A 16,986-nucleotide genomic window follows, 5' to 3' on the forward strand; every position below is an offset into this window, starting at 1 on the left:
CTTGCCGTGTAGCACAGACTATCTCCTCGCTTCAGCCTTCCCGCCTCAGCCCCCCAAGTGCTGAGAGTATAGGCAGTGTAGCACCACGCGGGCTCAGGTGCTGATTTGTAGTTGGTAAGCTACATAGAGATTACTTGATAGGCTGCTTTCCCCTTTTCTGACTAGGGAATACTAGAAAAATAAAAATTCCAATTTCACAATCCAGGAAAAGAAGAATTTCAACACTTAATTCATGCTTTTTTTTCTAAGTGTGCATTCCTTATGTCTGTTTAGTTTATGATTCTTTCATATCACAGGTGTACCAAAACATGATTTTTTTAAGTGGCTTTACAGTACTATATAATTTGTTGTCTTCTATTTATTTAACCATTTTTTAGTTGTTAGACAAATTTAGGTGAAGGTATTTTTAAACCTAATTAATATTCTGATTAAATAAGTAATAGGAATTAATTTTTATTTGAAGCATCTTTTTTTCCTTGTTGGGTAGCTGGGGAGATGCCTCAGAGGTTAGGAGCATTTGCTGCTCTGTTCTTCCAAAGACCCAAATTCAGTTCTCAGCACCCACATGGCAAATCATGTCTGTAACTCCTGTTCCAAAGGATCTGATTACCTCTTCTGGCCTCTGAATAAACATAAAATAAAAATAAATCTTTAAAAAGTAAAAATTTTAAATGAAAAGAGCAGCAGCAGGGCAGTGGTAGCGCACACCTTTTAAGCCCAGCACATGGGAGGCAGAGGCAGGTGGATCTCTGTGAGCTTGAAGCCAGCCTGGTCTACCGAGCGAGTTCCAGGACAGCCAGGGCCACATGGTGAAACCCTGTCTCAAAAAACAAACAAACAAAACCCAAAACAACCCAAAAACAAAACAAAGAAACAGACAAGGAATCCTAGTGAAATTCCTCAGCCCCTAAGGGTCCAGGAGTAACAAGTAACAGTTGGTTATATTACACAGGACTTTCTGGACAGCTCCTCTTCTGGCTGTGCTTTAGGAGCTGTGTGGTTTGCCAGGGTGCCTAGCTGGTGTGGGGTCTAAGTAACGCTCACTGCTCGCTGTGCGCATAGCTCTAGCTTCTGGCCACCAGTAAGAGGTCTACTTACTGCTGCACACTTTACTAGGGCTAGTGTATTGTGTCTTTTTAACAATCATGACTACAGTTCATCTTCATCTTTCTGATGAAGTTTTCCAAACCACTGCGATTCACTGGGTCTCTTTCCTGACCTTCAGACAGGAGTCTCCAGCCACCTTCTAGATACTTTGACCCGTGGAAACCTCAGCTTCCAAAACTCAGAATGCCCTTCCCTGCTGACCCTTGTAACTTGCCTCCCTTCTGTCTTCTTGATCCCAGTGAGGGAGCCCCACCATCACTAGCCAACCACCAAAGTAAAAGCATCCAGCATGTTTTACCAGTTCTGCCTTCCACTCACTTCACATTCTCCACATCCGGTGGTCTTACTCCTTGTAAGGGTCATCAGTATCTGTAGTTACTGTAACAGCATCTCATGGCGTTGAGCTCACAGTGCACCTGCCTCAGCTTCTAGGGTGCTGATATTGAAGATTTGTGGCGTCATGAACAGCCAGCTCCAGTTACCTTGTTGTGGCTCTTATTTTCTGAGTTATAGCTAAGACTTAGACCACATGATTCTGCTTTAAGATGCTTTAGTCAGGAGGCAGCCTTCATTAGGCTGAACTCTCAGCTCCTTAATGGCGCTTTCTTAGGTTTACACAGCTATCACTGGGTACCTCTCTGGCTTTATTTCTTACATACTCCCATCCCAGGGCCCAAGTCATCATTTTGATTTAGTTCCTGAACTATATTATGAACCCTTTGTCAGTCTGGTTTTTTAAATTGTGATGCTGGGGGTTGGGGAGGCCACCATGCATGTCTATGCACCACATACATGTCTATTGTCTGCAGAGGCCAGAAGAGGGCATCAGAACCCTTGCAACTAGAGTTATATGTATGTGACTGCTGGTGTGCAAGCTCGTAAGCACTGAGCTACTTCTCTCTCCCCTTGTTAGTTTATGTTGGGTACTAGGGTTTTATGCATGTATTGTGGCTTGATGCATGGGTCTGTGTCTTGACTTAAGTACTTTTTCTTCCTTTTCTCATCTTGTTTTTCTCCTTCTGCGCCACCATTCAAACCGTCCATCGGCTTCCGGCATCATTGGCAAGTTCTCTTACAGTATATACAGTACCTTCTGTCTTGATTGCTTTTAATTCTCAGCATATGCCACAAGCAAGGTGCTGACTATTTGTTAGACTTTGTTCTCTGGATGCTCCATTGTGTCATTTGATTGTCACAACTCCACAAAATTTTTATTGTTTTTGTGGAGGAATAAGTAGACCCAGAGATATTTATATAACTTTCCCACAGTCATACTGTAAGTGGTCAAACAAGCAATTGACCCCCAGCCATGAATGCTTAAACCCTGTTGTCTGCCTTCCAAGCAGACTGTGAAAGTTACTTATTGTCTCCATGTCCTTCCTTTTTGCATGCTACTATAATCTGTTACAAATAAGGGCAGAAATATGTCAGAATACAGAAAGTTAGAGCCCAGACATACATGGAGCAAATGCTTGTCACATTCTGGCAGCATAAATTATCTATGCCCGTAGCAAGCTGCGGAGTCCTCCTTCCATCATCTGTGCTTTGTCATAAGGTTTCAGAGTCACTCTTTAATGCGTGTGTCAGAAGGGAAGGGAAATCTGTTTCTGCACAGTGATAAAGACCTGGTCAGAGTCCTGCTCTTCGGCTTAGTTTCCACTTAGCAGATGAACAGTCTGTCCTCTGTAACGGTGATAATGTGCCTTTATGTGACTCTCTGAGAGTTAGGAGTCAGGCTCAGTTCTAAAGGACAATCGGATGTAGCCTGATCTTGTCAGCCACATCTGAATGATTTCCGAAGCCTTTCCTAGTGCAGAGTCCTACAGCTGTCATTAGATATGTGCTAATTCTTTTGTTTGTTTTGTTTTGTTTTGTTGAGATGGGGTATCTCTGCGGAGCCCTAGCTACACGGTCCCAGACTCACTCTGTAGACCAGGCTGGCCTCGAACTCAAGAGATCCTCCTGCTACTGCTTCCCGTGTGCTGGGATTACAGACGTGCACTAATTCCTCTCATTGAATTCAGGGTTAAGGGAATAAATGTAGTTTTAGTTCTGAAGATGGGCCTTATTTGAAACATCTAGCTTCATCACCACACATGTCCTGATAGTATTCTAATATTAACTTTCAGTAGATTCGAGCATCGGATTATTTATCCTCGGGCCCTAGATGTGATTAATTTCATGTTGCCTTTCCGTTAGGTCCATGAGAGAAGTGTCCAGTCAGATTTCCTGCTCGTTATCTTGAAGGAAATTTTGCAGAAACGTTCTGACCTACACCTGATTCTCATGAGTGCCACCGTGGACAGCGACAAGTTCTCTTCATACTTCACACACTGTCCTATTCTTAGAATCTCAGGAAGAAGTTACCCTGTTGAGGTAAGAGTGTGTGTGTGTGTGTGTGTGTGTGTGTGTGTGTGTGTAAGCAGAAATCATTCATACCAGAACATCAGCTCCTTATTCTGAGTCCAGTACTAGTTCCTAGACTCTACAGGTGAGGGGGGACATGGGGATGGCACTGACAGTCAGGGGCTGCTGCTTGCCTGGGGGTAGGAAGGATGGAAAAGCATGGTCTAGTATACTGACAACAGACCTGAGGAACTAACCCTTCCTTTCACATCAACTCCTGTCTAGATTGAAGGTGGCGCCTGCCAGTAAGGCTGTCTGTTTTCCACTGGTCTTCTCTCGTGACCATTTTCTTCTAAAACCACACCTAAGTGTAGTTTCTGTGAGCCCATACCACAGATCCTCTTGGATCTGTTAGAGTCTTCAACCCCAGTTACACCAACAGACAGCTTTTCCTCATCTTGTAGCACAGCTTATTGATATTCCAAAGACGATGCCGTCTGTGTCCTCTTCAGTGGCATTTGCTGAAGTGACTGTGAGCCCACATCTCTATGTGCCTTATCCGCAGGTCTTTCATCTTGAAGACATAGTAGAAGAAACAGGCTTTGTACTGGAGAAAGACTCAGAGTATTGTCAGAAATTTCTGGAGGAGGAAGAAGAAATCACCATTAATGTTACAAGTAAAGCTGGGGGAATAAAAAAGTATCAGGTAAAAAGAAAATACTCTGCAAGATGCGATAACTCTGCCGAGAGCCACCTGCCGCAGGAGTTTAAGCTCGTGTGCTAACACTGTAGACTGGATAACACTTGTAGACTGAGCGCATTTTAAAGGCTACTTTTAATCTTGTTTCAAAGACGTCAGTCCTTAATTTTTGCAATGCAATTGTCTTTTATACCATTTGGGCCCATTATATGTAGAATCAAGGACACGAACGCCAAGCCGCATTCAGAACAGCTTCCCAGCAGAGACTTGTTCCTGAAGAATGTGTTTCTAGTGATTTTTTTTCCTTCTGTGACTCAGGAGGTAGCGCTGTCCTAAATCTGGATCTGTGCCCTTGGTGTTTTTAGCAGCCTGTGTCTTGGCAGGAGCCAACGTTAGATCTGTAATGAAGCTGCTCAAGGGGAACAGTGTTTGCTGGAACGTCAGCAGCAGTTCTGTGACTGGGGGCGACTGGGGGTGACTGCGGAAGGCCCGTGCCTCTCTCTTGGCAGTGGCGCCAGGTCCAGTCTCCACTACATCCATGCTAGTCGGCGTGCTCTGTGTGCATGGATCCAGACTGTCAGAAACACAAAACTGTCAGTCTTAGCAGATAAGCCAAGAAAGTATGATCTATGGGATTTTTTTCCTAAAACCTTATAAAAATTAAAACTGAAGAAAGGCTTCGAAGGGTATTTCAGATGAAGTGAGAACTTAGTAGCCAGATGGAATGCAGAAAAAATGAATGGGTGTAAACTACCCTCATTAAAGCTGTTACAGACTCTTTGGCTTGAATGCCTTTTAACTTCCAGAAAAATGCATGAGTGTAGTATGTTTTTCTACGATTATTTTTAAGTGAGCGTAGAAAAATAAATAGGTTTTTGCTATTTATAAGTTAAAGTATAGGAGAATGACAAAATTTCGTGATGCTTTTTTTCAATTTCTACCATTAAGTGGGGTGTGGTGATACAGGCTGGCAGCCCCAGCTACTCGGAATGCTGGGCTGCGAGGACCCCTCGTGTCCATGAGTTCCAGACTAGCCCTGGTGACTCAGCAAGCACCATTCTTAAGCCTAATCAATTGACTGATTGTACTCCTACTACATTGTAGCAGTAATGGCAATGATAAGAACTTAATTTAAATGGGTAAAGATAGCACCGTTATTTCTTTGTTTGTGTTATAAAAAGACGGTTTGTGTTTGTGTTTTGCAGTGTGCATTGTTGTTTGTTTGCAGTGGTGGGACTTGAACCAGGGCCTCAGACATGCTTAGCAAATGCTCTTTCCTCCCCCCCCCCCCCCAAGTATCTACAGCCCAAAAGCTTTCTCTGGTTGGATTTTCTTTTAGGAATACATCCCAGTTCAGACTGCAGCAAGTACTGAATTAAATCCATTTTACCAAAAGTACAGCAGCCGTACTCAGCATGCTATTCTCTACATGAACCCTCATAAAATCAACCTGGACCTCATTTTGGAACTTCTTGTATATTTAGGTATCTTTCTATTTGTTTTGATAAAATAGTTCTGCCAGCTGGAGGCATTTACTAATATTTTATATGCTGTTTCCTATCCTGCTTTGAATATTTTATCTTTTAAATTTTAGACAAAAGTCCTCAGTTCAGAAATACTGAAGGAGCAGTATTGATCTTTTTACCTGGCCTTGCTCACATTCAACAGTTGTATGATCTCCTATCAAATGACAGAAGATTTCATTCTGAGCGGTAACTATAAATCTTCACTATACTCTTTGTAATTCCAAAACAGAAGATCTGGTACATTAACTTTGAACCAAAATTTTCAGGCTTTTCAACTTCAGCTAAAATTGGCCATGGTAGGGCTAGTTGGATGGCTCAGTAGTTAAGAGCCCTGTTCTTCCAAAGGACCCGGGTTCAGTTCCCAGCACCCTTGGTGCTTATAACTGTCAGTTACTCCAGTTCCAGGGATCTGCACCCTTTTCTCACTACACATACAGTATCACAGAGATACATACTGGCAAATCATCGAAACACGTTTTTTATAAGTCTCTACAATTGTTTGTGGAGACTTTTTGTTTGTTCATTTTTATCTAATGAAAATTTGCAGGTACGGTATCTGCATTTTAAGGGGGTTTTATTTATTTATTTATTTGTTTGTTTGTTTTCATTCTGAGCCAAGAATTCTGTGGTTAATTATAGTAACTCCTGACCCACTGAGTCTTCCAAAAGCCACAAAAGTTTTGCAGTTCAGCAACCATGTTTATTTAAATAGCCACATACATGCTCTGTTCTAGTTGCTTACTCTTGTTGTGGTTATTATATTGTCGGAACGTTAAAAAATATTTCAACCTCAGATATCACATCTGAGCTCACCCATCCCTAATCAAACAACCCAAAATTCAGAATCTGGAACACTTATGGTCCCGGGCATTTCAGAAGAGGAATACTCAACCTGTGACCTGCTCGTATTTCCCCCCTGGCAGGTGTATTGTGGAGACTTATTAGATTATTCTGTGAAATTGTTTGTTTAAAATTTTTCATAATCAAATATTAAAGGTTGTTTTCTATCTGCAAATAAATTTTGTTATTCTTTGCAGTGTCTTCTAAAGATAAACACTTGCTAAGAACTATGATTTTAACTTTCAGATACGAGGTTATCGCTCTGCACTCTGTTCTCTCCACTCAAGATCAAGCGGCAGCATTCACACTTCCCCCTCCAGGAATCAGGAAGGTAAATTCAGGATGCAAATATGTGCAGCTTGAGACTATCCCAGGAGTGCATCAGTGCTGGCTGCATGGCCGACTGCGGGGGTCTGCAGCTCTTGGTTCTCAGCACCCACACTGGCAGTTCACAATTATGAAACTCCAGTTCCAGGGCAGCCTTTGAATCCTCTAGCCTTCTTGGGAATCTTTACTCAAATCCTGTGCATGTAGACGTGTGTGTGTGTGTGTGTGTGTGTGTGTGTATAACACAATAATAATTTAAAAATAGTTTTTAATTTAGACATTTCAGTACTTACATTATGTCCTAAAAGTGGATAAGAATTTTGAGGAGAATGGTAGTTGGGAAATATGACGCATATATTCTTTTTAAAAAAGAAAAAAAAATGACTACTTTCTCATAAGAAAGCATCATGAGCCAGGCATAGTGGCTCGTGCCTTTAGTCCCAACACTCAGAGGCAGAAGCAGGTGGATCTCTGAGTTTAAGGCCAGCCTGGTCTACATATTAAGTTCCAGGATGGCCAGAGCTATGTAGAGAGATCCAGGAAAGGAAGGAAGGAAGAAAGAAAGAGAGAGAGAGAGAGAGAGAGAGAGAGAGAGAGAGGGAGGGAGGGAGGGAGGGAGGGAGGGGAAGGAAGGAAGGAAGGAAGGAAGGAAGGAAGGAAGGAAGGAAGGAAAAAGAGAGCTGGGGGAGGAAGGAAGGAAGCAAGCAAGTATGTATGTATGTATCATAAAGGAGTTGGATGTCCTGGGAGGATTCTTACTCTGTAGGTATTGGTTCCTTCAGCCTTAATCATTCATTTATTCCATTCATTGATATAATCAAGCTCAGAACAGTGCCTATTCTGTGCAGCTGTTCTACTATTGAGCCATATCCTCAGCCCCAGCTTTTAATTCCTGGTTATAGGTCACACCCCAAGGTTCACATGTCCTCTGGTCATGGTTCTGAATGGAGAGATTCTTGACAAAGAATTTGTTCTCCCAGAGGAGATTACTAAAAACAATAGTTACACTGTGGGACGCTTTGGGAAGTGGGGAGCTTTCTGACCAATGCACAAGGCCTGGGTCCTCATCCCTAACTGACCATCACTCAACTTCAGTTTTTTATTTTTAATCTGGTGGTTTCTAATATGCTCTGAGAACTCCAAGGATCCTGAGCTGGGCTCTGGTCTCTTAAGATCTGCTTCCCTATAAGAAAGATTTTTGTTTGAAGAGTTCATCTTAAGAAAAGACTCTTAGCACTGCCAAAGAACAGTGGTCACATAGGTTCCACAAACCTCATTAAGCTGGGAGCAGTACTGAGACATAGTTAAAACAGAGCAGAGTTTCTGGGATGGGACCTAGACTTTCCCAGATGTTTTACCTCCAATTAAAAATGCAGAAGGTTATAGTGTTCAACAGTCACTGCTTAAGAATTTTAAAGCTAGACCTAAAATATCACGTTCCTCTACCTCCTTATTTACAGCTGAGGTGTTGAGATTGGGGGTAAAGTGACTTGCAGAGGCTGGGGAGTAACAGGCCTAGGACAACGACCCCTTTCTTCTCAGCAATATCTTTCTTTTCCCTATTAATTGCTAGTATATGGTGGTATTGGACTGTCTGCGTTTTCTGGCCCAGTTCCCAGGCCTGCTGTCAGTTTTAGGATGGCTGACTGGAACTCGGGGTGACATTTTTGTTGTAATAGAAATCTGCACCATGGGCAGTTAAGACGCTGCTGTTGCAGTCCCGAGGTTCCTTCCCAGCAGCCCCAGCAGGTGGCCCACAGCCTGTAATCCAGCCCTCGACGGAGGCAGAGTTGGCCTGAGCAGGCTCCGGCACCCAGGTGAACATCCTCAAACACAGGCACATACACATGCACATAATTTAAAATGAAATGAAATACTTTTTAAAACTAACAACCTCATTAAACTAAGCTGATGAAACTCTAAAGCAAATTAACATTATGCAACAAGACAGTCTAAATTGAAAGCAGCTTTCTTTTGGTCCCTCCCTCCGCTGCTCTCTTAAAATTTACTTTTAAAAACTCATCTCTTCCTAAGGAAATTGTCAGGGTACAGCACCGAGAGCTGTCAGAGTACTTTAGCTTCTTGTTTGTTTTCAGATTGTTTTAGCAACAAATATTGCAGAGACCGGAATCACTATTCCTGATGTTGTGTTTGTCATTGATACTGGAAGAACAAAGGAAAATAAGTAAGTTTAACTTGCTCACAGTGAAAATTTTTAACGTTGTTTTTTGGAGAAATTACAGACTCATGTTAAGGAAATCCAGATCCTGAAGCTCATAATTCTGCCCAAAGCAAAAAAACCTTGGCAAAAGCATAGGTAAATTTAAAATATCTGAGACTAAATTTCAGAATTCCAAACCTTGGATTTTACCAAAAACAATGCTAATGTGTACCACCACCTAAAAGCACTATCTGGGCAGAATTGCACAACATAAGTTTTTGTATACTTTTTGCTTATCAAGTCAATTGAAATATGTGCTATTTATGGGGTTCTGACAGAAGCATGGACTTTGGAGAACTGGACTTAAATCCCTGTTAGTCATCAGGCCCTTGGGTACTAATGAGAACATGAAGTGTCATAATTGCAGATGGCTTGTTAGTGACCAGAACAGAACAGATGCGCTAGGTGAGCCTTCCACGGAGTGGTTCTGCTCTCTGTCTTAGTGAGTGTTACACAAACAGTGGAGACATCTTTAGCTAACTGTAGTCCATATACAATCCACAGTATCAGAAAACTACAGCAATATTTGGATGACTGTGTAACAGAAAATCGGCTCTAAAACAAACAGTTGTATCTTCAGAGGAAACATTTTCTAGGCATAGACATATCCTGTGGTTGTGCTTTGAACTGTAATGTTGGCAGATAGCACTTCTCTCTACACAACTTTGGTGTGTGACTAGTAGGTATCAACTAAAAAAAGGTACTTTAGTCAGATTCCTTTGAGAAAAGATGAGTTAAGCAAATCCTTTTCTTTTGTAGCAAATGATTTTCATTTGGCAACATGAATAGGCAGCACGAATTATCAAAATACTTAGGAAATATGACTTAAGAAATATTTGTCGGCCACAAGTGACGGTGCACAATTTCAATCCCGGATCTCAGGAGGAAGAGACAGGTGGATTTCTGTGAGCTCAAGGCCAGCCTCATCTACATATTGAGTTCCAAGACAGCCAGGATTACATAGAGAGACCTATCTCAAGCTCCCCACCCCACCCCTCATAAAAAGAAATGTTTGTTCACAGTAGTAATGAACTCGATGTTTCCAAGCTTTTTCTGGCTTTGCAGGAAGTCAGTTATTCACATATTGTCTCCTAAAACCTGACTTTAGGTACCATGAAAGCAGTCAGATGAGCTCTTTGGTGGAGACCTTTGTCAGTAAAGCCAGTGCCCTGCAGCGCCAAGGGAGAGCCGGGCGGGTCCGAGATGGCTTCTGCTTTCGGCTGTACACGAGAGAAAGGTAGGCATGGCACTGGACGTTTACAGCACACATAGTACGGCGGCATTACTGATGAGATGTTACATTTCTCAGATTTGAAGGTTTTCTGGACTACTCTGTACCTGAAATCCTGCGTGTGCCTCTGGAGGAGCTATGTCTTCACATTATGGTAATCCCAAAGGACCGCACATGGGGTTTTTTGTCCCTTACTCTTTATTAGGAAAAATATGACCACTTAAGGGTTTTCAACCTTCATTTGCTTTACATTTTCAAGTGTTGTATGTTTAGTTTGATTTTCAGTTGGCAGAATAGGCACTTGACTATAATATTTAATCAGGAGATGTAACTTAAACATATGTCAGCCACAGAGCACTGTACTTTGAGTTGGAAGTTGAACCTGTGCAGTATAGATAGGACAGACAGCCTCATCACCTAGAGCAGCCGTCTCATGGGGCAGCACGGCCTACCAAGGAGCCTATGGCGTTGTCTTGAGATGGTTTTGACCGTCCTAACCGAGCAGGGTCTATATGCTGGTGTGTAGTGTGTAGGATGAGGGGTGCTGCTAAAGATATGGCGGTGCCCAGCCCAGCTCCCCATATCTAGCAAAGCTCCCCAAAACAAAGACTCCCATAGCCCGAAATGTCAGGCCTGCTGAGACTGAGACCCTCACCTAGACCACTGACTTCCCAGACTGAAAGTTACTCTTGATTCTTAACAATAAAAATCAGAACTGAAGGGGGCTGGAGAGATGGCTCAGCAGTTAACAGCACACTGACTGGTCTTCCAGAGGACCCGAGTTCACTTCCCAGCACCCACCTGGCAGTTCACAACTGTCTGTAACTCTGTGACCTGACACCCTCTCACAGACATACATGCAGACAAAATACCAATGCACATAAAAATGAAAATAAATAATTTTTAAACATCAGAAGACGCTAAAACATGCAGACTGGGAGATCCACCCTTATGCTCACCTCTTAGGAAAGCCTCGCACATTTCCCTCCTTTCCTCAAGACTGTGCTAAATTCAGACGTTAGTCCCAGCATTGCCTCCTGACAGCACTGATCCTTCTGATCTTTCACGCTGCAGAAATGTGGCCTGGGCTCTCCTGAAGACTTTCTCTCCAAAGCCTTAGACCCTCCTCAGGTGCAAGTGATCAGCAATGCAATGAATTTACTCCGGAAAATTGGCGCCTGTGAACCAAATGAGCCCAGACTGACTCCACTGGGCCAGCACCTTGCTGCCCTGCCTGTCAATGTCAAAATTGGCAAGATGCTCATTTTTGGAGCCATATTTGGCTGTCTCGACCCAGTGGTAAGTAAAACACCACTTCAAGTGCCATTTTTTTGGGAAATTATTAAGGGATGGAAACAAGTTTAAACTTTTAATTTTTTAGTAAAATACAATGGCTGTGCTATCATTAAAACCTGGGTTACTTAAATGTCTGATGAGAATTTCCAAATATATTTAACTTTTCATAATAATATACTTAAAATCTATTTCTCCATTTATTCTCTTACAGAAAAATACTGTTCTGTGAGTTTGGTTTGCCTAGGTTGCTGCTATCAAGTAGCCTACCTGAAACATTTATTTAATTGAATGTGTAATAGTTTGTAGGAAGTTAATACTATAGACTATAATAGAATGAAGAACTGCCTTCATCTGTTCTCTTTCTGAGCCAGTAATTCTCAGAGTCTGTTGTCTCAGTTTACTTCAGAAATAGACTCTGTCCGTGGACCCGAACCTCTGGGCACATGGTCTTACGGCGATGATGCCAAGTGGCTTTGAGCACAGATCGAGGCTGCCCCGAGCAGAGCAAATGGGCTTCTTCCTCCTGTTAGAAGTAAATGTGGGGCTGCGGCATGGTTCGGACATGCAGGCCAGGCCTAGTGTCCCTGTGGCAGTGGGCTCAGTCCGGAGGCACTACAGAGGAGGAGCTGAAGGGCTTTGGGGACGGAGTCAGGCAGCTTCCAGAACTTGCTAAGTTCAAAAGTACCAATTTACTATACTTTGTCTGAAAGCTAGCAACAAGATGGTTATATAGTCTACCTTATTTCAATGCATTTTAAAAAATAATGTAAGTATTGGCCCCAGGGCCTCATGCATACTAGGTAAATACTGAGCTGTAACACCAGCCAAAACTTTGTTGTTTTTTCATTTATAACCAACAATAATTTCTCACATATGGCAGCTGAGAAATTCAACATGTAGGCACCACACAATCAGTGTTTGGTGAAGGTCCTCCTCCTCCTCAACCAGCCTTCTAGCTGTGTCTTTGGATGGTGAAACAGCCCGACCTATGTTTGAAAGGCATTGTAGCCAATGAAAATTAGCGTCTGGAAGTCTAAAGTACTGAGCTATAATTCTGAGATTGTCTGTAGCTAAGTAGAAGGCTATAATCACTTGGGCATGTTTTCAGTGTTTTTCTCTGATTCTGGTACTATACTGCCTTAAATGACAGAGGTGTCCTAAAAGTAAATAAGTTTTAGAGTTCCATGGAAGGAACTAAGCTAAAGTTATGAACTTGTGCAGTAGCAATGTTAAAGGCATTGAAAATAAGAAATACGTAGCTTGCTTTATGATTTATTTTCTAAACAACTTTGGGTTATAGCTCTTTAATGGTAAATTATATTTATGTGCAGGCCACACTCGCAGCAGTTATGACAGAGAAGTCTCCTTTTACGACACCAATTGGTCGAAAAGATGAAGCAGATCTTGCAAAGTCATCTTTGGCAGTGGCTGATTCAGACCACCTCACAATCTACAATGCATATCTAGGGTAAAGGAAATAACCTGCTTGTTATCAATAAGCCAGTGGCTAAAAGTAGCTGACTTTTTAAAAGAATGTATCTTTGTCATTAAAACTATGCTTTAACATTTAAATTTGTTCAGTGTTTTTAGTCTGTTAAGATACGATTTTATTACTGGTTCATATAAAAACAACTTGCTGTTACATATGTACAGTTTCCAAATTTGAAGCAGTTTAATAATTTGTTATACTTAAAAATACTGCACTTGGGGCCGGAGAGATGGCTCAGAGGTTAAGAGCACTGTCTGCTCTTCCAAAGGTTCTGAGTTCAATTCCCAGCAGCAACATGGTGGTTCACAACCTCTATAGTGAGATCTGGTGCCCTCTTCTGGTGTGCAGGTGTATCTGCAAACAACATTGTATACATAATAAATAAAGAAGTAAATCTTAAAAAAAAATACTGCAATTGAAAATGATATATAAATGTAGCTGCTACAGTAAATACGGGCCCTTCTTCATACCAGATTATAATTTTATTAAACCTTCCTTCAGTTACTACTTCTGAAAAAGAGCTTGGAAAGGGGCCATGGTGACCTTTATTCACTGTCCTATTTATCTAGGTGGAAGAAAGCAAGGCAAGAAGGAGGCTACCGTTCTGAAATCACATATTGCCAGAGGAATTTTCTTAACAGAACATCACTGTTGACACTAGAGGTGATTCTTTATGTTGTTCTTAGCAATCATGGTGTATCAGGAAATAGTTTTTATAAAGAGGCAGCATTGTTTCATGGAAATAACACTAGCCTGGGAATAGGATAGTTAAATTTTTAGTTGTTGTTGGGTTTTTTTTTGTTTGGTTTTTTTTTTTTGAAAATGACTCGGGGCATTATCTACAGTTCTTTCCAACTCTGGTACTCAATTATTATTTTGCTTAATTATGGAGACGTTCAGGAATACTAGAGAGTAAATAAAAGACTAGTATGAACTCTAGTTCACTCATTTTCCACATCCATTAACTAGCAACATGTGGTCAATATTGTTTTATTTATATTCCCCTTACTTTGCTTAAGTCTGCCCTGTAGACTGCTTTTTAAATAAATGCAGAGGTTAGATTATTATATATCTCTAACGTATAGAACTCTTTTTACATCACACCTTTAAAACAAGTAAACCTTCATGTCATCAAATTACAGGATTTAAATGTCCCTAGTCATCCCATAGTTTTGTTTTTTGTGGCTAGTTTGAGTCATGATCCACACAAAATTTATTCATTATATTTGATTGATATGTCCTTTAAGTCTCTTAATCTATAGTTAATCAGTTTTTTTTTTTTTTGCTATTCGTGTGTGTGTGTGTTAAGAAATCAGTTAAATTGTCCCAGAGGGTTTCTTGAGTTGTGGAAGTGTCCACTTCTGAGCCATCGGAGGACATCCTAGTTACTTGGCCCAAAGTTGGCTGTCTCTTCAAATTAGTCCTTTTTTCCTTTGTCTCCTTTTAGCTGTCCCCAACCTCCAGATCGCCTCCCACCCCTTCTCTCTCCGGGCCTGTCTTCATGGCCATGAGCGTCAGGGATTCGGATCTCTGCCAGCTCTGTGGTTACAGCAGCTGTTTGGTCTCTTCTCCCCTGGAATCAGTGTGAGCTGCAGACTGAAACCTAAAGGATATCCAGTGTAAATGTCACCTGTGCTCCTGTGTCCTGTGTTCTTGGGAGAGCCCTGCGGCCTTCCTGCTGATTCCCCTCTTAAAGGTGCAGAGTGGCTCAGGCTGCAGTTTGATTAAGTGATGAACGAGCCATTAGGAAACTTTTGTCAGCATTCTTTAGGAAGAAATTTCCAGAGACAAGTAGATACGGTGCTTGTCATCAAGATTGCCCTGTAGTTGTTCCTAATGTTATCACCACTGACTAAAATCAAATCAAAATAAATTTTTAAGGGAGGGTTGTATTGAAGATACTCTTGTATTTTGTGACATCAAAGTCCTAGGGTGCTAAACAGTGATTTCTAATCCTTCACTTCCCAGAATCTTGTTTTCTCCACTCAAGCTTTTGGCTGTAGTAAACTAAGCAATATTTTTGCATTCTATCTATTTTTATAGGAAACAGAACTATACATTTCAAAGTAATGTGGTAATTTCTATACTTCAATCAATTATACTTATGTCTCATTTTAACATAAAATCTAGGATGTGAAGCAGGAATTAATGAAGTTGGTTAAAGCTGCAGGATTCTCATCTTCCACAAATTCTACCAGCTGGGAAGGGAAGAAAGCCTCACAGACGCTCTCTTTCCAAGACATTGCCCTTCTTAAAGCTGTGCTGACTGCTGGACTGTATGACAGTGTGGGGAAGATAATGTATACAAAGTCAGTGGACGTTACAGAAAAACTGGCATGCATGGTGGAAACAGCCCAAGGCAAAGCACAAGTCCACCCGTCCTCAGTGAACCGAGACTTACAAACCCATGGGTGGCTTCTGTTCCAAGAGAAGGTAAAACCCTCACTCTCCAGTTCTGTACGCACTTCTAGAGCTCCTTCATAACAAGTTCAGATGTCCTGAAGGTATTTCTGTTTCTCGAGTAGAACTGTTATTTCTGTTCACATGTGAAATCAGATGCAGTTTCTCAAGCAAAACAACAAACAAAATAAGTATTTCTCTCTTTCAATGAAAGAAAGCAAGGTTTCTTTTCTGCCTGTCGCCCTTTCCTCTTGGAATGCAGACAGTTACAGCACGTGGACGTGGTTACTGATCTGTGTTCCCAGAGTAGGTCACTACAGTGGTTGTCTCAGAAGGGAAAAGAACATGTATGTTCTGTCTGTACATAAGGGGAATGTTGGATAGATGAATATGGTTTTGTAAATGTATCTACTTTTCTATTAAATTCGTTAGGAGAACTACATACATAGAAATAGCTAAATGAATTTCTTTTTTAGACTATGAAGTTGTTTCCCCCGCGTTGTCTTTTGTAGGTGAGGTATGCCAGAGTCTATTTGAGAGAAACGACCCTAATAACCCCTTTTCCAGTTTTGCTTTTTGGAGGCGACATAGAAGTCCAGCACCGGGAGCGGCTTCTCTCTGTTGACGGCTGGATTTATTTCCAGGTACCCAGCCTAGGCGATCTCATGAATGCATGAGAGCATTCCACTTCCTGTATCATTGAGGGAGAGTTTAGAGTTCTTATGGAAGTAGGCATCACCTTTTCCTGTGTGGTTTATGGAAGAACACTCCATCTTATCTTAAGGATATGGTTTTAAATCTATTTAATTTGAAAATCATGTTACTATCACAGAACATACTTATTGAGAATCATAATTACTGTGAGCACAGTATGTTGACACCAGTTTTCTATAAATCATCCCAAGAAATAGCTTCATTTCGAGACAATGAAGGTGTGGAAAGAAATTAACCTTCCTAGAGTCCTTGGGTTGCTTGGTTGGTGATTCCCCAAACTCATGCTTACTCCACTGCATTTGTGGTCTGGCCCTTCCATATAAAAAACAAACAGATTCATAGTCTTTAAGATATGGAAAGGTCTCTGAACAAAGTAATCTGTGCCTATTTGCAGAAGTAAGCTTTTTATTTTCCTCTGTATATGCTCCCGTCAACATCGACCGGCCTAAAGCAACTTTCATATACTTTGTTAATTATATTACATTTATGTGTCCAGAACCAGGGAAGTGAATTGTGCATTAAAAAAAAAAAAGAAAGAAAAAAAAAAAGATGTATCTGGCTCATGCAAAGAAGTTGGAGTGGTAGACATGTTCTAATAATTGGGTTGTAGTAATATTGGTAAAAACCTACAAACTTAACCAAAAATCATTGAAATTGAGCACTTAAAATGAGTACATTCTTATGATTTATAAATTATACCTCAATAAAACTGTTAAATTTTTTCCTGCCAGCAGGTGTGGTAGCTCACGCCTTTAATCCCAGCACCCAGGGGGCAGAGAGACAGAGGCA

General features: G+C 41.3%; 1 protein-coding gene across 1 annotated transcript in view; it reads left to right on the top strand.

Moving 5' to 3' along the window:
- Dhx29 (DExH-box helicase 29) overlaps positions 1 to 16,986 on the top strand; it is a 48,535-nt gene that overhangs the window by 28,469 nt on the left and 3,080 nt on the right. The window contains exons 13-25 of the mRNA XM_021638903.2: positions 3,307 to 3,483; positions 4,019 to 4,159; positions 5,493 to 5,637; positions 5,748 to 5,865; positions 6,766 to 6,850; positions 8,943 to 9,031; positions 10,176 to 10,304; positions 10,377 to 10,452; positions 11,373 to 11,597; positions 12,926 to 13,062; positions 13,653 to 13,746; positions 15,214 to 15,516; positions 15,996 to 16,127. Coding sequence (XP_021494578.1) covers positions 3,307 to 3,483; positions 4,019 to 4,159; positions 5,493 to 5,637; positions 5,748 to 5,865; positions 6,766 to 6,850; positions 8,943 to 9,031; positions 10,176 to 10,304; positions 10,377 to 10,452; positions 11,373 to 11,597; positions 12,926 to 13,062; positions 13,653 to 13,746; positions 15,214 to 15,516; positions 15,996 to 16,127 — 1,851 coding nt within the window. The remainder of the gene's footprint in view (positions 1 to 3,306; positions 3,484 to 4,018; positions 4,160 to 5,492; positions 5,638 to 5,747; positions 5,866 to 6,765; positions 6,851 to 8,942; positions 9,032 to 10,175; positions 10,305 to 10,376; positions 10,453 to 11,372; positions 11,598 to 12,925; positions 13,063 to 13,652; positions 13,747 to 15,213; positions 15,517 to 15,995; positions 16,128 to 16,986) is intronic.

This window comes from Meriones unguiculatus, chromosome 6 (assembly GCF_030254825.1).
Source record: "Meriones unguiculatus strain TT.TT164.6M chromosome 6, Bangor_MerUng_6.1, whole genome shotgun sequence".
NCBI classification, from domain to species: Eukaryota; Metazoa; Chordata; class Mammalia; order Rodentia; family Muridae; genus Meriones; species Meriones unguiculatus.